Source organism: Mustela lutreola, chromosome 7 (assembly GCF_030435805.1).
Source record: "Mustela lutreola isolate mMusLut2 chromosome 7, mMusLut2.pri, whole genome shotgun sequence".
NCBI lineage: Eukaryota > Metazoa > Chordata > Mammalia > Carnivora > Mustelidae > Mustela > Mustela lutreola.
This window is the reverse complement of record NC_081296.1, coordinates 27,607,460-27,633,808: the sequence shown is the minus strand read 5'-3', so window position 1 is coordinate 27,633,808 and position 26,349 is coordinate 27,607,460. Positions and strand designations below refer to the sequence as shown.

At 44.4% G+C, this 26,349-nt stretch overlaps 1 protein-coding gene across 1 annotated transcript in view; it reads left to right on the top strand.

The window, feature by feature from the left end:
* TRPM1 (transient receptor potential cation channel subfamily M member 1) overlaps positions 1-26,349 on the top strand; it is a 104,987-nt gene that overhangs the window by 16,821 nt on the left and 61,817 nt on the right. Inside the window, exons 3-11 of the mRNA XM_059183364.1 lie at positions 9,709-9,788; positions 15,008-15,203; positions 16,509-16,722; positions 17,382-17,506; positions 17,959-18,130; positions 19,973-20,147; positions 20,583-20,706; positions 21,487-21,559; positions 22,460-22,560. Coding sequence (XP_059039347.1) covers positions 9,709-9,788; positions 15,008-15,203; positions 16,509-16,722; positions 17,382-17,506; positions 17,959-18,130; positions 19,973-20,147; positions 20,583-20,706; positions 21,487-21,559; positions 22,460-22,560 — 1,260 coding nt within the window. The remainder of the gene's footprint in view (positions 1-9,708; positions 9,789-15,007; positions 15,204-16,508; positions 16,723-17,381; positions 17,507-17,958; positions 18,131-19,972; positions 20,148-20,582; positions 20,707-21,486; positions 21,560-22,459; positions 22,561-26,349) is intronic.

Sequence of the window (26,349 nt, the reverse complement as noted above, 5' to 3'; positions counted from 1 at the left end):
CCCAGCAGAGGGACCATCTTGGCTCCTGCATCATTGCCTCTGTCCTCCAACTCACCAGCCTTTCTTCTGAAGCTCCCTCCTCCGCTCCCCGGGGCTCAGTGCTAGGCCGCCTTTCTCTCTTAGTTGTGTGGTCTTTTCTTTGCAATCTCAGTGATTCCCATTATCTTAGATAGCACCTAGACAGTAAGTCCCAGACTTGTGTAGCTAGCAGCTATGAGACCCCTCTGTTGTCCCTGGAAGTCTAAGGGGCCCCTGGAGCCTGGGCTTTCCTCCTCGAATCCATTCTGGAGCTAGTCCCAGAATTGTACCACTAGCCACCCAGGTCCACAAGCCAGAAAACCAAGGGCCATTACTGGCTTCCCCTTCCTTCACCTTTGTCAGCACAAGGTCCATGCTCTGTCCCTCCAGCCCCACCAACTATCTCCAATCTGCCCTCCCCACTCCACTTTCCTTGCTCCCAGGCTGGTCCAGACCTCTTAACGCATCTTGCCTGGACCACACTCCAGTCTTGCTGCTGGTGCCCTGTATCCGCTTTGGCATCCCCAGAGGTTCATGCAACTCTTCTGTGCACCAGTTCATGTGGCCTAAAGTCCCTGTGGGACATGCCCCACCTGCTTCTCCAGTTCCAAGGTCTGCTGCATGCCCAGTCCATGCTCCTCAGCCACGACCCCAGGTCTCTCTCCCGCAGGTCCCCCCAGCCCCCTAGAATTCTCCTCTGCTCTTTTTTGTCTCCATTTCAGTGTGTAAGCCCTTCAGCCAAGACTTCCCAACTTAACAAGCCCTCCAACTCACCCCACGTGGAGACTACGTACTCTATCACACCCTCTTCTTTATCCCCTTCGTAGTCTTAGCACAATCTTCAATTTCTCTGGTCTATCTGCTGCCTTGCTTGTTTGCTGTTCATTGTTACTTGACCACAATGGAAGCCCCATGAGGGCACAGCCATGACTATCTTGCTCGTCTCCATCCCCAGCCCATGGCCCCGAACCCAGCCATCCCCACGCTGGCCAGGTGGGGACACTCACAAAGCACGTGGAACATGAGTCTGTGGTGGCCTGGTTTCTACCTGCACCTCACTTCCCCAGAGAAGCCTTCATTAAAACACTTATCTCACGGTGGGCCTTCTCCTGCCCCTTGCCAGCCCATCTCCAATCTCACCAGGTGAAGGATGGCACAAGAAACCTACCCTTCCCCCATTCCTCTCCCTCCACTATCCCCCCTCCCCGCCCCCATCCCAGTATCCTCACTCCCTCTGTTATGCACATGCTGTTCCTCCCACCCCACAGTTCCCTGGCCCCAGATATCTCTGACCCACCTTTTCAGATCTTACCTGTACTATGAAGTAGTAGGAAGCCCAAGTCCCTTCCTCCCTATATTTACCCCCTCTAGACTCCTGGCACCTGGTGGTTTTTGAACCACCAATTGAAGCCTTGACAACATACAACCTCAATTTCCTTCATGCATCTGACTATCCTGTGATAAAAACAATGACCAGGTTTTCTCTTTAAATCTAGAACCTCCCTGGGGCACCTGGGAGGCTCAGATGGTTAAGCATCTGTCTTCAGCTCAGATCATGATCCCAGGGCCCTGGGATCAAGCCCCACATTGGGCTCTGTGGTCAGTAGGGAATCCGCTTCTCTCTCGCCCTCTGCCCCTCCCCCCACATGCTCACATGTTCCCTCTCTCTCTCTCTCTCTCTCTATCTTTGTCTCAAATAAATAAATCTTAAAAACAAAAACTAGTACCTCCCAGTTACTGTACAAGTGTTATCCCAGGTGAGGCTCAAACTATGCAATCCAATTTCCATCTCAGAGATGAAAAAAGTCACCGCTCAGAGGACTTGGGGAGCTTGACGGTGGCACCATCTCCGTGACCCCTCACTCTGCCTCGCAGACAGACTGTCCAGTGAGAGTGCACTCTCTCAGACCAGGTTTTAATTCCCAGTGCCAGTGTTCCTATGATCTTGCCCTAAAGTGTTTAAAATAACCATTAATGATGGGCGGGAACATTTTGGATGAGTGGACAATACCTAACCCAATGGGGGGAACTGAAGGGTTTACAAATGAATCATAAGGGGCTCTGCTCTTGTTCCGTTTCAAAGGACGTGCTGTGCAAGATTCCCTGGCTCTGTGTGGTTACGCTGGCAGTCTCAGTCCTGGTAGCAGAGGCTGGAGGGAAAGGAGGAATATTTGACTAAGGGGTCCTCCACCCCTTGCCTTTCACCTGCATCAGTGCGGTGCCGCCACCCAGGAGGCTGAGCTCCTCCCCCACGGGGGGACTCTCCTCAGGTGACCTGGGTTTCCTCCCTTCTGTTCCGTGTGCACCTCGCTGGGGGAGCCTGGGCCCAGGGGCCAAGGCTGCAGTAGGCAGTGTTGATAAGTGCTGAACAGCCCTGGCAGTGTTCCATCCAGGCGGTTTACTGACTCATTTAGTCATTGCAGGGTACTGAGCACCTCCTCTCTGCCAGGCATTCCCGGAGGCGCGGGGGATAAAGCCGAGAACAGAACAGGGTTTCAGGAGAGGGAGAAGGGAAGAGAGAGGGATAAAGTGTATGAAGGACGGAGAGCAGGGCTTGGCGATGGGATGGGGAGTCAGAGAGCCTCCCTGAAGAGGGGACCTTCGAGCAGAGACTGAAACGGTGTGAAAGACTGGGCTCAAAGAATGGTTCTTGTGCCTTTTGTTTACCCTCAGAAGATTCTAGAACATTTCTGGAGACCCAGCTGTAACTCAGAATTTTGAACAAGAATGTTCTTCAGGACTGAACTTTTAAAAAAATAAGTAGTTAATACTTCAAGCAAAGCACTGTTTCCCCCCAGGGAAAGTATGTTAGTCATACGCTAGGTTATTCATTAGAAGAGAGAAAAAAGATTTTTGGTGAAGCAGAGGGATAATGGATTGAGTTTGGAGGATGCCAGCTGCTGCTCTTGTCCAGGGCTACAAGCAAGCCCTGGGGCTGGGCACTCTGAAAAGGTCCCAAGTTTGCCGGGTAATGTTCAAGCCAGTGCTCCCTTGGGGTCACAGATGTCCTGCACCTGCTTGCAAAGGATATGCTCCGGGTGGGGGGAGGGACCTCTGTGATGGAGGAATTTAAATGCTGCCTGGGACAGAGAAGACATTAATAAAAACGAGAGGCACATTACTGCTTTCCAAGTCCACCTCAGCATATTAAATCCTGTGGGACAGGTGGCATTTCCTCTTTGGATGATGTGGGACCTGAGCCTCGTCCTCCAGGAACTGGATATTGGTTTCTGATTGCACTGTGTAGGCATAGGCTTCCTGGAAGTGCCCGCTGGCTGGTTGGTTATGCGAGGTGGACTGAGAGGGAGGACAGGCAAAACTTAGCAGGGGGTGGGACCTAGAGAGGGAGTGGGGGGAGGGGCTGCGAGGGGCCGGACTGAGACAGCGTGGCCCAGAGATGGGAGGGCATTCCGTGGTCATGTGACTATAGTCTCTAAAACTATTCCCAGTCTTTCCTTGTCTTTCATGGCCTTGACATTTTTGCAGAGTATTGGTCAGTTATTTTGTAGGATGCCTCTCAGTTTAGGTTGTCTGAGGTTTCCTCCTAATTAGATACAGGTTATGTATTTTTGGCATCTTTATTCTCCGTGCATTTTATCGGGAGGTTCATGAAGAATATTCATTCCATTACTGGTGATGCTCACTTGGTTTCCGGGGGTATTTGCCAGATTTCTCCACTGTCAAGCCATTAATTTCCTCTTTGTCATTAGCAAATACTTGGGAGAGATAGTATGAGATTAAGTGCCCTGTTAAATCTTTAAACTTTTACCCACGACTTTTAGCATTCCTCCAACATTTATGGTATCCTGATATTCATGCCTTTGGAATTGTTGTGTTGGTCCCATTCCTGGCTAGGAATACCAGAGGCACTTGCCAGGGCCTGTGTTTCTCAGCGCAAGCACACACAGGCATTCCCTTCATGGGCAAATGTTGTGGCTGGACCAGCCCTTGTCCTTCTTATCATGATTGCATGATGCACTTCAGTGAAAACCAGCAGGAAACTTTGAGGAACGAAATTTATCACTTGCAAGCCTGAAGGGTTTATGGCACACCCAAGGACCACACAGCGAAGTCACAGATAAAGATAGAGCGCAGACCTAGAAATCTACCTCTATTAGGGTGCAAAGGTTGGGGGGGGGGGTCTGAGGTTTTGAGGGTTTACTCTATATGGCTAATTTCAAGCATGAGAGCAAGAACAAGGGCAATGGTCAGGTGCTTTCTGAAAGAGGGAGCTTCATGAGTGGGGGGAAGCCTGGTTCTTTATTTGGTTGTTTTGCTAGTAGCTGTGTTACACACCTACAATATGTTTACTGGAACTGGATGCCTTTGACATGGATGCCTCAGCATTCAAAGGCTTCATGTCAGGCACCCACATTAGAATAGAAAAATTTAACATCCACTTACACTACAGTAATCCTCTCCATCTGAGTGTGGGGAGTAAGACTGGATGACTCTCTTCTAACGCACACCATACAGCAAAAGTGATGAGATATCACTTTAAATATGAGGTTATAGAGAGACTGTGACTATTGTCTTGTGTGACTTTTATGCTTCCCCCTCTGATGGAGGTCACCTGCCGTATTGTGAGCACCCTGTGGAGAGGCTCACATGGCAAGAAACGGAGTGAGGTGCTGGGCCCACAGGCCTGGAAAGGATCTGGGTGTTCCCAACAACCACATGGGGGAGCTAGGCATGGGTCCTCCCCAGTGGATTTCCTTCAGATGAGACCACAGCCCCCACCCATGGCTTGATTAAATCCTTGAGAGAGAGAGAGAGAGAGAGAGAGAGAGTCAGAAGCACCCAGCTAAGCCTCCTCTAATTCCTGGTCCACAGAAACTGTGGGATAATAAACTTTATTGTTTTAAGCTACTAAGTTTGGGATCAATTTGTTATATTAAGCAATAGGTAACTAATACAATATGTTATATATACTCATCGTGTGTGTGTGTGTGTGTGTGTGTGTGTGTGTGTAGAAAGGGACCACACGCACCTATATCTATATAAATTACAAACCATGGGTTCCTACTGATCATCTCAGTTTCAATCTCCTGCTACAGGGATTTGTTCTAACCTTCCCCACCTTCCGCGTTTGTAATCCTCCAATAGTGAGAAATCCAGCTCCTGTTATACACAATGTACAGATTTCTTTGCTCTATCCTAGAATACACAGAAAGAAATTTCAGAATTGCTATCCTATGTCTCTGTGAAAAGCTAGCCTACTACTCATGGGAATTCAATATTTGTTAGAACACTTATTGTCTTTAATTGAAGGCATATAGTCCAAATACTATGACTCTATTTCAGAGGTGGAGGGGGTGGGGGTGGGGAGTGCCCTCCCACCTTCTCTGGGAAGTGAGGAAGGACAGGCAAAAGGGAAGCATATTTTCTCTCCAGACAGCAAATGCTCTGCTTAGCTATTCCACACAGGATTATTAGAACATTCCACATGAGAAGGGTTGGGGACATGGCTTGCCACCCCGAGCTTTCTCCCCTGGGCTGATGTAGCCACTTCCCCCTTATTGACTGTGGTTTTCAAGCAGTCATCAAATTATTTGGGGAAAAAGTATACAGCATTTCTTTTTTGAAGGCCACTAGGGAAGTTTTTGAATAATAATCCTTCCTGTTATTCAAAAAGAAATCAAGTGACCAGCTGACTCTACGATCTTCCCAGAAAGGCTTGCGGCCCCATGGGTCCATCCAGAAGGATGAAAACCCTGATCAGACTGTCTCTGTCTCTGCATGCCTCAGACTGGGGCCAGGACTCTGCAGAGCAACAAAAGGGGCATTGGGTCCTGACTTGACCTCACTGGGGAAAGCCTCTGTGACACGTGGGTGTTATTGCCCCGCTCTGAGGAGGTGACATCCATGGACATGAGGGAACCCCTAAATCAGCATTGCTGCCCAGGTGGGTGAGGGCCACTGAACTTCAGGTCACAGCCACACTGCGACGCTCCCTGGAGACTGTGGTATGGTGACCAAGAACATGAGGCTCTGCCTTCCGTGGTTTCTCCTAGATCTGGCTCAGGATTTCCAGGTTTCACAAGCTAGGTGACTGCATTCCCTGTGCCTGCCAACCCAGCATCAGAGACACATTCATGTTACATACACACCACATGCCACATAGCACACATGCCACATGCATGACACACACCACATGATTGCACACACCACACACGCATATGCACCGCATATATCACACCCACTCACACACACGCTACCACACGTGCATATATCACACCACACACATACCTGTATCCCATATAATCCACACTCATACACCACACATACATCCTACACACGCACGAACACATCACACAGGCACACACAAGCACATACACAAATAGCACAAATCGCATTGAGCCAGGGCTCAGGGAGATGCAGAGAATGATGCTGGCTCCCTGATAAAGGAGACAGGTTTGCATCCTGCCTCCCTCAGCTCCAGAAAGCCACCTTGTGTTGCCAACCTCCTTCAGTGCGTGCAGGCGCCACACGGTCCAGCACTGCTGGGGGCTGGTGACCCAGCCTTCCCTGGAAGTCCCCAAGCACTCAGCACAGCACCTTGTACAAAACACATGTTCAACAAATGGACATAGAGGAATAAGACGTTGGCAAATGAAAAATGACAGCACCCAGAGCTTTTCTCTTCCTAAAAACTTGTTTTATTTTACTTTTGCATTATAGGCAAACTTTTTCTATTTTTAAATAGTTTATACATTTATGTAATTAAAATTTTTTATGATTTTATGATGGGATTTCTCTTTAAATTTTTTTTTATTTATTCACTGTTCCAAGATTCATTGTTTATGCACCACACCCAGTGGTCCATGCAATACGTGCCCTCCTTAATACCCACCACCAGGCTCACCTAAACCCCCATCCCTCTCCCCTCCAATACCCTCAGTTTGTTTCTCAGAGTCCAAGGTCTCTCGTGCTTCATCTCCCCTTCTAATTTCCCCCAATGCACTTTTCCTTTCCTTCTCCTAATGTCCTCCATGTTATTCCTTGTGCTTCACAAGTAAGTGAAACCATATGATAATTGACACTCTCTGCTTGACTTATTTCCCTCAGCATAATCTCCTCCAGTCCCGTCCATGTTGATAAAAAAGTTGGGTATTCATCTTTTCTGATGGAGACATAATACTCCATTGTATATATGGAGCATATCTTCTTTATCCATTCATCGTTGAAGGGCATCTTGGCTCTTTCCACAGTTTGGTGACTGTGGCCATTGCTGCTATGAACACTGGGGTACAGATGGCCCTTCTTTTCACTCCATCTGTATCTTTGGGGTACATACCATGTAGTGCATTTTCAGGGTCATAGGATAGCTTTATTTTTAATTTCTTAAGGAATCTCCACACTGTTTTCCAAAGTGGCTGCACCAACTTGCATCCCCACCAATGGTGTAAGAAGGTTCCCCTTTCTCCACATCCTCTCCAACACTTGTTCTTTACTGTCCTGTTGACTTTGACCATTCTAACTGGTGTAAGGTGGTATCTCAATGTGGTTTTGATTTGAATCTCTCTGATGGCTGGTGATGATGAACATTTTTTCATGTGTATTCTGCCCATTTTTTTATGTGATTATCTGTTTTCTGAGTGTTAAATTTGAGGAGTTCTTTATGGATCTTGGATATTAGTCCTTTGTCTGTTGTGTCATTTATGAGTATCCTCTCCCATTCCATGGGTTGCCTCTTTGTTTTGTTAACTGTTTCCTTTACTGTGCAGAAGCTTTTTATCTTGATGAAATCCCAAAATTTTTAAGAGGAAAAAAGCCCCAACATTTTAAAAGGAAAAACTTAAGCCCAGCCAAAAACCTGCACATAGGTGTTTATTGCATCTTTATTCATATTTGCCAAAGCGCAGAAGCCAATGGCTCCAGTGAACGGTGGCCCATCCAGACAATAAAATCTTCCTCAGCATGAAAAAAGAAATGAGCTATCAAGCCACGGAAAGGCATAGAGGAATCTTAAATGCATGTTAGTAAGTGAACAAGGCCAATCTGAAGAGGCTACATAGATAGGATTCAAACTCTATCAACATTCTGGAAAGGGCAAAACTGTGGAGACAGTAAAAAGATGAGTGGTTACCAGGGTCTTGGCTAGGGGGGAGGAAGGGGTGAAAAACAGAGCACAGAGGATGTTTAGGGCAGTGAAACTGCTCTGTATGGTAGTGTGATGGTGGAAACGTGTCATTATACATTTGTCAAATCCATAGGGTATACGACACCAAGAGTGAATCCTACAGTAAACCATGGGCTTTGGATAATTAGGAAATGTCAGTGTAGGTTCAACCTTGGTAACCCACATAGCACTCTTGATGGACAGTGCTGTTAATGACAGAGGCTGTGCATGTGTGGGAACAGGGAGTATATGGGAACTCTCTGTACCTCCATTTCAATTTTGTAATAATGCTAAAACTGCTGTTAAAAAATAAAATCTTTTTGGGGCTCCTGGGTGGCTCCATGGGTTAAAGCCTCTGCCTTCGGCTCAGATCATGGTCCCAGGGTCCTGGGATGGAGGCCTGAGTCGGGCTCTCTGCTCAGTGGAGAGTCTGCTTCTTCCTCTCTCTCTGCCTGCTGCTCTGCCTACTTGTGATCTCTGTCAAATAAATGAATAATATCTTTTTTTAAAAAATTAAAATAAAATAAAAATAAAATCTTTTTTTAAAAGAGCACTCCATTTGTGAGTGTCTCCTCTTCGCCATGTCCCCCGGGTTTCTGGACCCACCCACCTCCTGGAGAAACCAGTGTTAGCTGCTTCTGGTGAACCCTTCCTAGTATATTGCCTCTACCTTTAAGCAAAAGTATTTCCATATACATATTTCTTAAGTAACAGAATGACAATACCCTAGAGATTATTCCATGTCTTGCTTTTTCACTTACCATAGCTCAGTGATCTTTCCCTATTGACACAGCAAAGTCTTATTTTTTTTAACAGCCACAGAGAATTCCATGAATGACTCTTCCATGACACAGGTAACAATCTCCTACTGGAAGACAGTAGGTGATGTCCAGTCTTTGGATATTATAAGTAGTGGATGCATAGTGTGCATTTTGCATGTGTTCAGGCGTATTGATAGAGTAAAATACTGACAGGTCCAGAGGTATATGCTTTGCAATTTTGATATTGCCAAATTGCCCTTGACAGACATTGTACCAACTTCCAGCTGCAGCAACTGTGTTATATGAGTGTCCATTTCCTTACAACTTTCAGTATTTTAAATTATAAAAATAACATGCAGTGAATCTGAGCACCAGAGAGCCCACTTGTAAAATTACTATGGTGTGTGGGTGCCTAGAAGCCCACAGAAGATGACGTTCTTGACAGCAAAACAAAATCTTGACCAGAGTCTTGTAGCCTTGGTTGGTTGGCTTCTCCAGTAACTCACGCTCACACCAGGGCTTGTCCAGGCACTGGCTTACTCCAGGGCGGTATCATGTCCCCTTTGCAGACTGATTTGCATGCAGAGATTACTTTTTGCAACCCTATGGAAACCATGAATACATTCTTCCAAGCCATTTCTCTGAAAAGGAACCAGAGCTAAGATCCTTGAAAGCTGCCTCCACCATCTATGCAGATGTTTTGGGCAGACTTCTGTTAGTGGCACTGTGGTTTTATAAAAGTACAAGAGGGAAATCCGACTAGACTTTGGGAAGATATCAATCTAATTTTCATTCTTTCTCTTCCAGGGACAGAAAGCTTGGATAGAAAAAACCTTTTGCAAAAGAGAATGTGTCTTTGTAATTCCCAGCACTAAAGACCCTAGCAGGTAAATTGGAAGTCACAACTAAGACATTATCCAAACCAGCACTTGTCTACCAGGTGCCTGCAACTATTCTTGTGTTTGTGAAGTTGGCAGGGCGGCGGGGCGGGGCAGGGAGGGACGATGCAAGAAGAATGGACAAAATCCATTCCCCAGGGGAGGCATTAACCATGGAATACTTCATCTAAGAAGCTTCTCTGTTAAGATGCAGGAAAGATTGCTGTCCAGCACTCATCCTAATCTAATGTGAGCTCTCATAACCAGATGGGCTGACAGTGTTCCTCCTAGTCTTAGGGAAAGCAAGATGCTGATAGCTTTAGACAGATTTCCAGGGTAACTTCACATCCTTTTGTTAGAGATTCATAATGTTATTTAGATAAACAAGTACTTCCACCACGGGAAAGTTCTGAGTGGTTAAGTGAACTAGATGTAACTCTGTGTAAAGGCAGACTTTGTACACAAAATGTCAATTTCATTCACTTACATGGAAATGAGTTATAATTAAACTGTTATAAATTAAACAGTAGGTCTTCTAAAGCTGTGAAAGTGACTGGAGATGAATTTAGCCAAACCTTCCCATCTCTGAGGACAATAGCTATGAGCAGAGTTTGGAGAGCCAGAGGGGGATGTTTTTTTCATATGTTCACCCGATATGAAACCCATGCAGGTAGGATCACTGACAAAGAGTGCACAGACTCTCAGAGATCACGTAGGTCAAATCTGACACATACAACCTCAGCCCTGTCATGTCACCAAGCCCGTCCTTTCCACCACCACCACATAGATTTTTCTCCCTGCTTAAACCCCAGGGCAAGAAATATGCCGTAAGGGACAATGCCAAAGATCACAAAAGTCTTCCTTCCGTTGCACATAAATTTCCCTCCTTATTTCAGTGACACCTGGACCCTCCTTGAAGGAAACTACCTATGCCAGTCTTCCTGGCATTGCAATGCCCCACACAGCCAAGTGGCTAGGCAGCAGAAGCAGCAGAAGGGGCCTCTGGGACTCACATATGAGATTCCTCTGTGAGTTGGATGTATTCTCTAGCATGGGCTTAAAAAAAAAAAAAACTGGAATAAATAAACAACCATTTAACAGTCCCTGGAAATGGTCCCAAGGGGCAATAAGAAATAAAGAGATATCTATTCAAAAACACCAACAAAGATTCAGTAAGAAGGGCTAGAGTCTGGTATTTGAACCAAGAGAGCTCCACCCCTTGCCCCTCCAGGCTTAGTAAGAGCAAACTAAATCTTAGGGAAGCAGAAGGAAATGGTAAAGAATAAAATGGAAATTAACAAAATAGAAAATTTTGAAACAATAGAGAAAAATCAATAAAATCAAAGGTAGTTCTTGGAAAAGATCAACAAAATTCACAAAGCTCTAACTAACTCAATGAAGAAACAAAGAGAACAAATTCAAATTACTAGCATCAGAAATAAAAGGGCATTACTTACCAATCTTACTATCAAATTCCAAAAAAGACACAAACTACCAGACTAATTCAAGAACAACCCAATCTGAATAGACCTATAAGAAATGAAGGCATAGGGGGTGCCTGGGTGGTTCAGTGGGTTAAAGCCTCTGCCTTCCGCTCAGGTCATAATCCTCGGCTCCTGGGATCGAGCCCGGCATTGGGCACTCTGCTCAGCAGGGAGCCTGCTTCCTCCTCTTTCTGCCTGCTTCTCTGCCTACTTATGATCTCTGTCTGTCAAATAAATAAAAAATATATTTTTTAAAGAAAGAAAGAAATGAAGGCATAGGATTAGTATCAAAAATTACCCACAAAGTGGGGCACTGGGGTGGCTCAGTCAGTTAAGCGACTGCCTTTGGCTAGGCTCATGATCTCAGAGTCCTGGAATGGAGTCCCACATTGGGCTCCATGCTTGGTGGGGAGTCTGCTTCTCCCTCTCCCTCTGCCTGCTGCTCTGCCTATTTATGCTCTCTCTCTCCGTCCCTCTGTCAAATAAATAAAATCTCTTTAAAAATTTTTTATGATGACTTTTACCAAATATTTAACATAGGCAGTAACCTCTTCAACATCGGCCATAGCAATTTCTTTTAAGATATGTCCCCCAAGGCAAAGAAAACAAAAGAGAAAATGAACTTTTGGGACTTTATCAAAATCAAAGCTTCTGCACAGCAAAGGAAACAGACAACAAAACAAAGAGGCAACCCATGGAATGGGAGAGGATACTCGTAAATGACACAAAAGACAAAGGACTAATATCCAAGATCCATAAAGAACTTCTCAAATTCAACACTCAAAAAACAGATAATCACATCAAAAAAAATAGGCAGAAGATGTGAACAGACACTTCTCCAAAGAAGACATACAAATGGCTAACAGACACATGAAAAAATGTTCATCATCATTAGCCATCAGGGAGATTCAAATCAAAACCACATTGAGATACCACCTTACACCAGTTAAAATGGCCAAGATCAACAGGACAGTAAAGAACAAGTGTTGGAGAGGATGTGGAGAAAGGGGAACCTTCTTATACTGTTGGTAGGAATGCAAGTTGGTGCAGCCACTTTGGAAAACAGTGTGGAGATTCCTTAAGAAATTAAAAATAGAGCTACTCTATGACCCTGCAATTGCACTACATGGTATGTACCCCAAAGATACAGATGGAGTGAAAAGAAGGGCCATATGTATCCCAATGTTCATAGTGGCAATGGCCACAGTCACCAAACTGTGGAAAGAGCCAAGATGCCCTTCAATGGACGAATGAATAAGGAAGATGTGGTCCATATATACAATGGAGTATTATGCCTCCATCAGAAAAGATGAATACCCACCTTTTGTATCAACATGGATGGAACTGGAGGAGATTATGCTGAATAAAATAAGTCAAGCAGAGTCAATTATCATATGGTTTCACTTACTTGTGGAGCATAAGGAATAACACGGAAGACATTGGGAGATGAAAGGAGAAGTGAGTGGAAGGAAATTGGAGGGGGAGAAAAACCATGAGAGACCTTGGACTCTAAGAAACAAACTGAGGGTTTTGGAGGGGGGGGTTGGGTGAGCCTGGTGGTGGGTATTAAGGAGGGCACGTATTGCATGGAGCACTGGGTGTGGTGCATAAACTGAATTTTGGAACACTGAAAAAAATAAAATAAATTTTTTTAAAAAAGAAAAGAATTAATACTAATTTCTCATTAAAAATTTCAAAAAATAGAAGATTAGATAACTCTCCCCAACTCAGTTTTCAGTTTCATGATGTCAATACTACCTCGATATTAAGACCAGACAAAGACATCACAAGAAAGGAAAACTATACAATGGCATCTTCTGTGAGTATAGATGCAGAAATCCTGAACAAATACTATCAAACCAAATATAGAGACATATAAAAAGAATTATACACCATAATCAACTGGGATTTATCCCAGGGACACAAGGTTGGTTTCACACCAGAAAATCAACTAATGCAATACATTGCACCAATAGAATAAAAAACAAAAGTCACATAATTATCTCAACAAAAAAACATTTGACAAAATCCAACCCCTTTTTTCATTTAAAAAAAGAAGTCCTTGGAAATAGGAGTAGAACTCCTTCAGTCTAATAAAGGACATCTATGAAAATCCATGGTTAACATCATATTCAATGGTGAAAGATTGAATGCTTTGCTCCTACTATCAGAGACAAGACAAGGATGTCCACTCTCACCACTTCTATTCAAAATTGTACTAGAGGTCCTAGCCAAGGTAATTCAGAGGAAGAAATAAAGGGCATCTGTAGTGGAAAGGAAGAAGTAAAGCTATCTTTATTGGCTGTTGACATAATGTATAACTCCTAAGGAATCACTAAAAAAAAAAAAAAAACTATTGTACCTTATGAGCAAGTTCAGTAATGTCACAATGTAAAAAAAATAATCAATATACAAAAAAATCACATGTATTTCTATGTATTTTCAATGAACAATAAGAAAATGAAACTAGCAAAACAATTTCATTTATAATATCATCAAAAGAAATAAGATACTGGGGTGCCTGGGTGGCTGAATTGGTTAAGCTTTGGACTCTTGATCTCAGTTCAGGTCTTGATCTCAGGGTTGTGAATTCAAGCCCCACCTTGGGCTCCACGCTGGACACAGAGCCTACCTAAAATTTTTTAAAAAATTAAAAGTAAATAAAAGATAAGCTACTTAGGAATCAACTTACAAAAGAAGTGCAAAACCTCTACTTTGGAAAGTACAAAACACAGTTGAAAGAAATTAACAAAGATCTAAATAATTGGAAAAAATTGCCTTCATTCATGGGTCAGAACAGGTTAATATTGTTAAGATGGCAATATCCACAAGAGGATCTACAGATCACTTCTTTGCAGAAATTGACAAGCCAGTTGATAGGGAATCTCAAGGGATGCAGAATAGCCAAAACAACCTTATTTGAAAAAGAACAAAGTAGGAGAACTCACACTACTTGGTTTCCAAACTTACTACAAAGCTACCACACTGGTAGTAACATAGGGGTAGACATACAGACCAATGGAATAGAACTGAGAGTCCAAACATATCCGAGCAACTATGGACAATCAATGTTTCAGCAAGGTGGCCAAAGCAAATGAAGAAGGAACAGCCTATTCTTCATGTGGTACAGAAACAACGGGATGTCAAGATGCAAAAGAAAGTAGTTATCCCCCACCTCACACCATATATAAAAATGAGCTCAAAATGTATCAAAAATCTAAATGTAGGGGCTAAAGCTATAAAGTTCTTAGAAAAAAATGTAGGGGCAAATTTTCATGACTTTGGATTTAACAAAAGATTCTTAAATAGGATAAAGAAAGTATAAGCAGCAAAAGAAATATATTCTCAATGTGTCTTACATAGAGAAGTGTTTTACAAAGCAACAGAAGAATTCAATAATATTGAAGAATCCTGGAAGGTCAACTCCATATCTGGAGGGCATGATTATACTTTGTCACAGAATGTCCAACAATTGATGCCTATATTGATGTTTTCAAGACATCAAAAAGAGCTAAATATGTTCAGTAAAGAAGGGCAGCCATCTGATGGGTTTTAAGTGGACTGGTATGTAAATAGATATATGTTGGTTATCTGGAAACGGCCACCGTAAGGGGCATTTCTACCCCCACAAACCCCAAGTATGGTGTTAGTCTGCCCCTGTTCGGATGCTACCCTTCTGTTTAGATGAACTCATCGTAAGGAGGAAAATGTTATGGAAAGACTCTGTTTTACCTTTGTTTTCAGGTGCTGCTGTGGCCAGTTCATCAACCAGCACATCCCCCCTCTGCCAAGCATAACATCTGGCAATAATGAAGAGGAAAATAAACAGGTGGAGACTCAGCCCGAAAAATGGTCTGTCAGCAAACACACCCAGAGCTACCCAACAGATTCCTATGGAACTCTTGAATTCCAGGGTGGAGGATACTCCAATAAAGCCATGGTAAGAGAGGCCTTCACAAGGGAAGCTGCTGAGCCCACAGTCTCCATCAGAGGCCCAGCCTCCCAGACCCCCAGATGACTGACACCTGGGTCTTCTTTCAAGAGCGTGGCTCAGTCTTCCTAGATAATTCATTGCAAAGGCAAGAAATACATCTGTACACTCCACTTTTTAGTCATGTGATTTGGAAACTGAGCACTATTCAAAAAAAAAAAAAAAAAAAAGTAGTGTCACTAAATTCATACCAGTGTTGTGAATCCACAAATTATGCTCCAGCCCAAGTCTGCAACCATACTCATCACTCTAACTCCAGTGATGAGTGAGAAATTACACTATTTGTTTTTTGGGGTTGTTTGGGTTTGGTTTTGTTTTTTATGACTGTGGACCTTCAAGCCCCACCCCCCTTAAATGGGTTAGGAGTGTCTGGAAATGGTTCCCTCTGAAGTCCAACCGCAGCCTCCCTGGGCCTTCATTCAGTTGGCCCAAGAAGACTGAGGTCTTTCACATTTGCGTGTAAACAGGGAGTGCCCTCTGCCTTTCTGATGAGCCCTTCCAGAGAGGGGAGGCGTTAGCACTGTGATTCCTTTCAGCTAATTCTGAATAATACTCCCACATGCCCAGTCAGATCATTTTTGCAATTTCATTTTATTCCACTGGCCCAACGTCATTGTGCAAATAAAATGCATTTGTATTCCAAATAGCACAAAATAGGGACTTCTGGAATGGCACCCTACACGTTGGCATGGACACAAAGAAATGGTTCATAGGGGCCAAGGCAGATATCTGACCATTAACCTCTTCCTCACCTTGGGGGGAAAGTCAAGTCCAGAGGCTGGCCCAGGTTCCCCATTCTCAGCACCCACTCAGTGTGGCCAGAAGACCGCTCCCTCAACATTGCCCTGTCCAACCTCTGGAGCCATGGTTCTAGCTGAGCCAGCTTTAGAATTGATTTTTTCAAGATTAAGGGTTTGCCAGGTAAAACACAGGACAGCCAGTTATATGTGAATTTCAGATGAACCACATAACTTTTTAGTATAAGTATGTCCCAAATATGGCATGAAGTCATACTTACAATAAAACATTTTTCAATGTTCACATGAAATTCAAATTTAACTGAGAGTCCTATATTTTTATTTGCTAAAATCTGGCAATGCTTCCAAAGTTCCCTTCCCTCACTTGGCCACAGACTCATACAGAGGAACAGAAAGCCAAGACAGCTTTTGCTTGGGACAAGAGTGGTAGCGCTGTTTCCCTGTGATACGAGAGGAAAACCAGGAACGGTCCTGAGTGTCACATACTCTTTTACAGTATATCCGAGTATCCTATGACACCAAGCCAGATTCACTGCTTCATCTTATGGTGAAAGACTGGCAGCTGGAACTCCCCAAGCTCTTAATATCTGTGCATGGAGGCCTCCAGAACTTTGAGATGCAACCCAAGCTGAAACAGGTCTTTGGGAAAGGTCTGATCAAGGCCGCCATGACCACTGGGGCCTGGATCTTCACCGGGGGCGTCAGTACCGGTAAGAGCAACCTCATTCCCTTGCAACAAACATGCAAACCCAGAACTCATGGTGGTTCCCAAAGAGCTTCTGAATAATTAAGATCATAAAAACAAAATGCATTGCAACCAGACAATATTTATGACAGAAGTGAAATCTTTACCCAGTAGCTTCTTTGTTATTTCGATATGAGAGCAGTAATGGTCAGCTTTTCTGGCACCCACGATGTCATTCCTTGAACTGAGCCCTGTACAAGCCTCATTTTCACTGAGGGCCCCTGACAATCATTTCCACTGTCCTATGGGAGAGGAAACTGAGGCAAGGAGAAGTTAGGGACAGGCTAGGCAGTCTGACTCTCAACTTCAGCTAAATGCACCCAGTGACTTCCAAGGCACCCCCACTTACTTCCCTCTTTATGTCCCGGAAATTTATAAAGGAAGTCCATGCACCATTGCTCTAGTTTTGGGTTTTTGTTTTCCCTTTTCTGGGAGCTAATGCCGAATGACTAGTTATTAGGAGCTCGGACTTTCAGCGTACTTCCTTTTAATGATGAAGATCTATATGCTTCAACCCTATTCCATAGGGAATGGAGTGGCTCAGAGAAGGGGCCCCTAAAGTTCATAACTAATGGTATGGTGGGAGGTATTGGGCCTAAAAATATGATTCATGGCTGGTTACAGGTGTTATCAGCCATGTAGGGGATGCCTTAAAAGACCACTCCTCCAAGTCCAGAGGCCGGGTTTGTGCTATAGGAATCGCTCCATGGGGCATCGTGGAAAATAAGGAAGACCTGGTTGGAAAGGATGTAAGTGTTCCCTCCCCAGATACTGGTAATTTTTTAAAATCAAAGTCTTTATTTTGAGATAATCGTGGATTCCCTGCAGCTGCAAGAAATAATAGGGGTCCCATATCCCCACCCCCCCTTCCCCAATGGTACCATCTTGCAAAACTATGGTACAGCATCACACACAGGATATTGACATGGATACAGACAAGATGTAGCACATTTCCATCCCCACTAGGATCACTCATGTTTCCCTTTAACATCCATACCTAATTCCTTCTCACCCCTCCCACCTCCTTAACCCCTGGCAGCCACGAATCTGTCCCTTATCTCTACAATTTTATTATTCCAACAATGTTCTATAAATGGATCATACACTTGTAACATTGAGGATGCATCTGAATTCTACCTGCTTCTCCCGTTAGTCTTCATGTCTGAGTTCTGCAGCTCTGATCTGTTGTGCATTTTGCCAGGTAACGAGAGTGTACCAGACTATGTCCAACCCTCTCAGCAAGCTCTCATTGCTCAACAACTCACACACTCACTTCATCCTGGCTGACAACGGCACCCTGGGCAAATACGGTGCCGAGGTGAAGCTGCGGAGGCAGCTGGAGAAGCACATCTCTCTGCAGAAGATTAACACAAGTAAGTTCCAGCAAAGGCCATGGGTCCTGGGCTCCACAGCTGCCATGAAACCTGGGCTGAAACTTCCCACGGGTGTTGAGAGCTTTCACCTTGATTCTCATTAGATCCACTGAACAGCAGATCAACAGACTTGTCCAACCCCCTCATCCTGGCCACCTACCCAATCTCACACTCACTGAGCTGTGTGGCGATGCTCTGCCCCAGGTTCACTGGGAGGGACGGTGCAAGAAACAGCCCTGTGGCGGTTGTCATGGTGATGGCATTGCCCACCACGTTTTCCACTATAATTACTATAGTTATTTGCTTAATGTCTGAACAGGAAGAAAGCTTCTCACTCTAAGACGTAGGTCGGATTTCTTCCATCAAGTAAGGGTTAGTGTGTTCGTTACATTAAATAGCTCTGTAGCTCTGGGTCTATCCCCCAAACTAAGACATGGTTGCAAGACCATATGCTCCCCCTGGCTCCACCAGTGCTGGTCCAGATGGCACGGCTCGCAGCACTATCCTGCCCAGGGGAGGATAGTGAGGTCAAGCTCAAGAGAAAGGAACAAACCACAATCAGATGAAACAATACCACTTAGAATGAAAATAACTGGTGTCATCTCTTGGAACATGTTCATACTCCAGCAGTTCTTACTGCCAAAGTATTATGAAGAGATTTTTAAGGAGTATTTTGTTTTTACCATGACTGATAAGATTTTTGTGAAAGCCAGTCTAAGCCCTGGAAATAGCCATCATCAAGGCTAATGAAGGGCCTACAGGATGGCACAAGCAGTTGGAATGCTTGCCTGCTAAGGGGACTGTGGATTTCCAAGATTCAAATCTCCATTGATAAACTGCTTGATAACTGATTTTTTGTTCTCACATCTGTCATTGTCTCGGACTTGTAAGTTTTCACACTACCCAACTGCATCTGTCCATGTGACTTGTGGGCTTCCCTTTGTCATCCTTTGCCTAGGGCTCTGACTGGGGCAGGGACAGCAAAGGGGTGCTCAGTTGTCATCTCTCACAGCTTGGAGCTTTGGGGAGTCCAGCCTCAACCAAGAAGAACCAATTTTACACTATTTATAGAAAATAAAGTGATTTGGCTACACTATTCCTGAGAATCTAGAATCCCAAGACTTGCTTGGGTTGCAAATCTCAGGTAGGATCCACATCGTCTTGATCCATTTTTCCAGTATCTGTTGGCCAGGGCCGGGCACCAGGCAGACCCTCAGTGCATATTCGCTGAAATGAACTTAATGGAGATGACCCGGGTAGGAGAAGACAAACGTGTTCAAAAAAATTTTTTTAAGAGTTCCTGGTTATAGAGATGCATCATGGAAGCAAACCCGAAACTCTGAATTCAGCCACTTGAAATTTTTTTAGATTTCCTCCTATGCTAGCAGATTTTCTCTGAAGGCCTTCAGAACGACGAGACAAAAGACATTTCTCCTACTTGCCATGCATTAAAATGCTCATCAACATCACATCCCATCAATCCCATCACAACCAAGGGACACTAGGTGAAACATGCTCAGCATATGACCTGTCCTGTCCATTCCAGGGTGAAATTGTCAAGAAGACAAGTGTGTCTCAGTGGCTTTTCCACCTCTACTGTCTTCCCTCTCCAGAAATCTCAGGTTCTTGAAGTCTTCCAGAGTTCACTCTGTTGGTCCTGCCTCCAGAAGTTAGCCTGTTCCTACTGAGTTCCTGAAGAGTCCTATTATCTGATGGAGACAGATGGAGGACTCCGGGAACAAGTTAGTCCCTGCCAGGCTAATGATAGTGGCCCAAGTTTGCCCTCCCAGGTGATGTGTGCCGTGACATTGGTCTCTATGATGAATGTATTTTATGTTGCAGGATTGGGGCAGGGTGTGCCCCTCGTGGGCCTGGTGGTAGAAGGAGGCCCTAACGTGGTTTCCATTGTCTTGGAATATCTCCGAGAAGACCCTCCAGTCCCCGTGGTCATTTGTGATGGCAGTGGACGCGCGTCGGACATTCTGTCTTTTGCACACAAGTACTGTGAAGACGGAGGGTAGGATTTCTGACCTGTTACAGAGGGTGGGTTTTTAACTGCCTTCTTGTTAGACCAAGAAGAAAACTGTAAGTGATACATTGAGCCATTCCAAAGATGCTAACTAATGAAGATTTGCTAGCTCTCTCCCATTTTCTGAGGTCAGCATGTGAGGGAGCTGTCAAGGGCATGATGTTTCTTACAGAATTCTTTCTCTGGGGGAATATGCTCTCTTCCAACTTCATTTTCCCTTATAAGGTTTTCAACGAGTCTGGAATTTAGGACACATGTGAATGCAGTTTTTGACTGTGGTCCCCTTTTGTCTCCTAGCCTGGGAGAGCCGCCAGTGGTAAAGTTTCAACTCAAAGACACCAGACCGACCTAGAGTTCTCTGATCTATTCACGTACAGATTTAACTCGTGCTGTTTTCTTCTCTTTTGCATTTCCTTCAAACAGGGTAATAAATGAATCCCTCAAGGATCAGCTTCTAGTTACCATTCAGAAAACATTTAATTACAACAAGACACAATCGCATCAGCTGTTTGCAATTATAATGGAGTGCATGAAAAAGAAAGAACTCGTAAGTGTCTTCAGTTTATGTCCAAGCCAGCTCCGCAGAGAGAATTTTATGTTTCCTTGCTAATTCTGCCCATGTGTGCGTGATGGACTGGCTCATATTTTAGTTCAGGCTTTGCCAAGGGCCAGTTTACAAATCCCTACCAAATTGGCCGTTATGCCCACGTGATGGAAGCAGACTACGCATGCGCAAAAGAGGGACCGGGTTCTTTCAGATCCTGGCAAACATCACGTGACCCCATGCCACATCACGCCACTTCTGAGGCTCATGACATTAATTGTATGTCAAGTCTTGAGGAGTGACAAACACACCCTTTTAGGTGTGCTTACAAAATTCTATCCCTTCACTTTACAAATACAGTAATTATTTCCCACTCCTTGCCCTCCCTAATTATGCTGGTAGAGGAATACGCACAAAATTCCAAATCTACAAATTTCCTACGAATGGGGCACATTTCTGAGTATAAATGATTGTGTCATCTCCAATTGCGATTTAGATAATGGAGTACACAGATCCTGAATGAGCTCTTTCCTCTCCGGGGCTATTGAAGCCGATTGGGTAAAATAATAAAACAGGGACCCAGGCAAGGACTCAGAGCCTGGATGAGCAAGGTTGTGCCTCATGTAGATGAAAGGCACCTGGTTTAAAATTAATGCACTTTCTGATTCATTGTATCCCATGTCAGGCTCTATGGTCCTTTTTCAAAAACACCCCCCTCAAAAATTCGCCCTCTCAATTGCGGCTTGACTTTACCTAGTCTTCTCATGATTAACTCATTTTCAGGTCACCGTGTTTAGAATGGGTGCCGAGGGTCAGCAAGACATCGAGATGGCAATTTTAACTGCCCTGTTGAAAGGTGAGCTCTCAGGAAACAGCAACTCCTGGCCTCTTGGTACTGGCCTCACTTGGGGCTTTGCTCATGACCAGAAACCCCACTCCCTCTTCTGCCAGGAACTGTGTCTATTGGTGATAGGCTCCCGAGCCCGTCAGGCTGCCTAGAGTTATCTCAGTGTGAAGCCATGGGGAATGACCAGGTTCACGATGGGTTTCCTGGGAAGGGGTATTTTCTATGAGTCCAAGTGGCCTGTGATGGCTGAAGTCAGACCAGTTTCTATTTGTCTGTCATTAAGGATTTCGTCATAGAGGTGACCACGAACCATTTTTCATTTGTTATCACTGCATCCCACAGTGTTGTGTTCAATTTCCCCATCCCGCTCCTAATGATAGGCTGCAACCTGGCCACTCTTGGGGTCACTCCCAGGACACACATTTCCTCCCTGCCTCTTGATTACTCTGGGACCATAAGGGGGCAGGGATGAGAGAGGAGAATGTCACCATTGGGCCAGCTGCCCAGTAGTCCTGTGCTGGTCTCCCTGCAGCTGGGGGCTGTTGCTCTTGGCCTATACTCACATTTGGCTTGAAGGGACAGCACCCCTTGTCCTGGCCTGACAGATGCCTCTTGCAGATGAGGGTCCTGGGGTCACCAGGTGCCTCCTCCATCCCTTCCACGGAGACCAAGCCAAGTAGGTAGGGAAAGATGTTGCCTCCAACCTCCTCTCGGGCAATTCTGTGAGAATAGGAAGTTCTTAGTTTTGGGGCTTGAGTAGACACTCAGGGGCAAGAGAAAAGACAGGAGTGCTTGGTTTCTGGGGGGTGGGGGGTCAACCCCGGGAGGCCTGTGCTAACTGTCCAGCACCTGCCAAACCAGGACAGTCCAGGCACCAAGTGACAAGAGACTCGTTTCTTGCCTTTCCAGGAACCAATGCTTCCGCCCCAGACCAGCTGAGCTTGGCACTGGCTTGGAACCGTGTGGACATAGCACGAAGTCAGATCTTTGTGTTTGGGCCCCGCTGGCCGGTGAAAATAAGTGTTTTTCGTTTTCTACCATTTACCATGACCTTGTACAGACGATAGATCAGTATGTTCTCCCTCGGGACACAGATCTTAGGAAATTATCTGGGGTTTCTGATGATCCAATGTGTAATCCATTAGGATCATTAGGAGATGTTGCTATTTAACTTCAAAGAGCCAGCCGGAAGAGCTACTAGCCGTAATTATACATTCAAACCAGTGCTCTTGAAGAAATGAACAGCAAATATTTTATCTTTGCTAGTGAGAAGTGGGGCTTACCCTTTTCAAGGAAAAGAAGAAAGAAAAGAGCCCATTAAAATTAAATACAATGGACAGCATTTTTTTTTTTTTTAATTCTGTTCCCTGGTACCCTGGAGGCCTAGAGAATCGTGTGTGTGTGTGTGTGTGTGTGTGTGTGTGTGTGTGTGTTCTTTGGGGTGTAGGGTGTATGTGTCTGTGTAGCATGTATATGGGTGTGTGTTATGGGGGGGTATATGGTATATGCACATGCATGGTTTAGTGTGTGCGCATGTGTGTGGTATATACCTATGGTATCTGTGTGTGTGTGTGTGTGCTATGTGTAGTGTGTAAGAGGGTGTTCGTGTGTGCAGTATGATTGTATGTGTGGGGGTCGTGGGGGTATGTGTACAGAATGAGAACCTGTCGTAAACAACTCTAGGCTTTCCTACTTCCTGCTAGTTCCATTTTCATGCCAGCCTATTTTCATCTCATGAATGCAATCCCTGAAGATACAAATTGGATTTTTAAAGTCCTCTTCTGTTCCCTAAATTATCTTTATTTTTCTCCCCGGTCAGCTGCTCCCATTAAGTTCATCTTGTCTTTTTCTGTTGCCTATCCTGGCCAGTCCATCCCCATTTCAGAGGGATGAGGCTAGTGTAGGAAGCCTACTTTGTCACTGAACAGCTTTGCTTTGCCTTGTGCAGACTGGAACAGACCAGTGAAGTTCCAGGCCTCTCTAAGCAGGTCCCTCCACTTCTTGAGCAGCTAGCTGTTCTACAGTCTCTGCTTGGGGATGAAGCTCAGGCATGCCGTCATTCTGCACCTGCCCACTGGGCTGGTAGCCTCTACGAGAGGGGATGTGTGGTCCCCTGCTCTGTAGAAGTCCTTCCACTAATCATGCTTTCCACCCAGCACTAAAACTTATTCTTTAAAAACCCAGTCCCACCTCTACTGCCCCTTCCACATTAGTCCTTCTGGGCACCAGCTTCCTCTCCATGATTTTAACTACCCATCAGTATTTCCAGAAATTTGTTAATAGCTCTTGTCTACCTCTTCTTGAAATAGATTTTCCTTTCTTTTTTTTTTTTTTAAGATTTTATTTATTTATTTGACAGACAGAGATCACAAGTAGGCAGAGAGACAGGCAGGGGCAGGGGGGAGGCAGGCTCCCCGCCGAGCAGAGAGCTTGATGCAGGGCTCGATCCCAGGACCCTGAGAACATGACCTGAGCCGAAGGCAGAGGCTTTAACCCACTGAGCCACCCAGGCGCCCCTATAGATTTTTCTTTATCATAGTCTTTTGCAAGTTATTTCCATGGACAAGCAGGAGACGTGATTAAGACTATAACCTGGAACCAAAAATCCTTGTCTCCCACAATGCAGTATATGGTCTCCAAAATCTTCCTTTAATGGTTGAAGCACTCGATTAACTATGTGGCTGTGAATCTATATTTTTTTTACTTGTGAGCGAGATCACAAGTAGGCAGAGAGGCAAGCAGAGAGAGAGAGAGGAGGAAGCAGGCTTCCTGCCGAGCAGAGAGCCCAACGTGGGACTTGATCCCAGAACCCTGAGATCATGACCTGAGCTGAAGGCAGAGGCTTAACCCACTGAGCCACCCAGGCGCCCCTTTTCTAGAATTCTTGACACAACACAGAACTCATGGTGGGCAGGACTTGATAATTAGTTCACTACAAAGCAATCTCGGGTCTGATTCATTATATTTACTTGTCAATATTCTTCTACCTATATTTTTTTAAGTACAAAAAGCACAACTTCCCCGACAAAACTCTTTGTGAAAAGGTTTTATTAAAAACAACAACGGCAAAGAGAGAGAGAATAGTGTTTGATATGAACATATAACAAGGCAATTTATTTATACTGAGTCACAAAAACTTGGGCTAGCAATTTTTTTAAGGAAATAGGCCCAACTCAGTTTGAGCATCCACGAGCAAAAGGTTTGGGGACCTCTAGACCACTGTCCGTTTTAAAGTCAAAAATCTACAAACCTTGGCCAGCCTCCCTGAGATTTCTGAAATAGAAAGAAATGTCTGCTTGTTTTTCAGGATGAGAACTATTCATTTGGCTTCCATCTATAGGCAAAGGCTTGCCCTTGGTAAAACACATGAACTAGAATCTTAAATTCAAAGCAGCAATTGGTGATAGTATCTGATGCTTGGATTATACACTGTGTTTTGCCCCATGTGTTCACATACATGAACATTACAGCCTTCAGAACTCTGAAATATATCTGATTGTCCTCATTTTAGAGTTCGGAAAAAAGCTGATGCTCCCAAGAGGTTAAACATATTTTCCCGGGGTGCCTGGGTAGCTCAGTGGGTTAAAGCCTCTGCCTTCGGCTCAGGTCATAATCCCAGGGTCCTGGGATCAAGCTCCAAATCCGGCTCTCTGCTCAGTGGAGAGCCTGCTTCTTCTTCTCTCTCTCTCTGCTTGCCTCTCTGCCTACTTGCGATCTCTGTCTGTCAAATGGATTAAAAAAAATATTTTCCCAAGTTTACTCATCATACTTCTAAATAGCATATCTATCAAAGAAGTCTCACAGCAAATTTTCAAATATTTTCAACTAAATGAAAATGAAAATACAACTTACCAAAATGTGTGGGATGCATCAAATCACTGCTTAGAGGGAAATTTCTAGCATTGAAAGCTTATATTAGAATGAAAATTAAATCACAAATCAATAACATTGAAAACAGGAAATCAATAGAGAATGTCAACAAAACCAAAATCTAGTTATTTGGAAAGATCAATAAAATTAATAAGCCTCTATCCAAGCTAACTAAGAATATTGATATCACAAATGAAAGAGGGAACATCAGTACAGACCCCACGGGCATTACACAGATAATAAAGAAATATTATGAACAACATCCCCAGCAAGTGATCATTTAACCTGTATTTAGGGTTCCAAAAAGGAATTTCCTCTTCCAGATATGGTCCATGCCATCCCATATCCTTTTAAAAGAGTAGTGCCCCCAAATTAACACCTTGTGCAGCCCAGAGTAGGACTGCTACATCCTTGTGTTGGAGCTAGTAATACAGCAATATATAATTCTTCTCTTGTACTAAGTTTCCATCTGCAGAAATTCCCGAGTTTCATCATGCTCGCACCTGATAAACCACATCTTGCAGTTCTGAGGTTAGGTGTTCTTGGGCCCAGGTGGACCCAGTAGAAGACATCATTCCTTGTTACATCTCAACTTACTAGATTCAGTCCATCATATCAACCTATCAACATATTTCAAATTGAAATTCTGTTACCCAATATACTTACCATCTCACTTTCCTCCCAGTCTACTCAAATGTTACAAGTACCCTTCCTACCCTCCTTCCAGCCAGTCACACCTCTCTGATTATTTGGGATTCCTCCAGAAGAACCCTTTCTACAAGTGGCATCGTGAGTAAAGCAGCAACATATATAGTAGCTAAGAGCCAAGCCCCCCTCCCCCACCATTGACCACCTCCTCCCAGGAAGCCCCTAAAGCCCCTCCTCAAAATAAAGAAGTCGACTGGCCCAGGCTAAAAGTTACCCCTCTA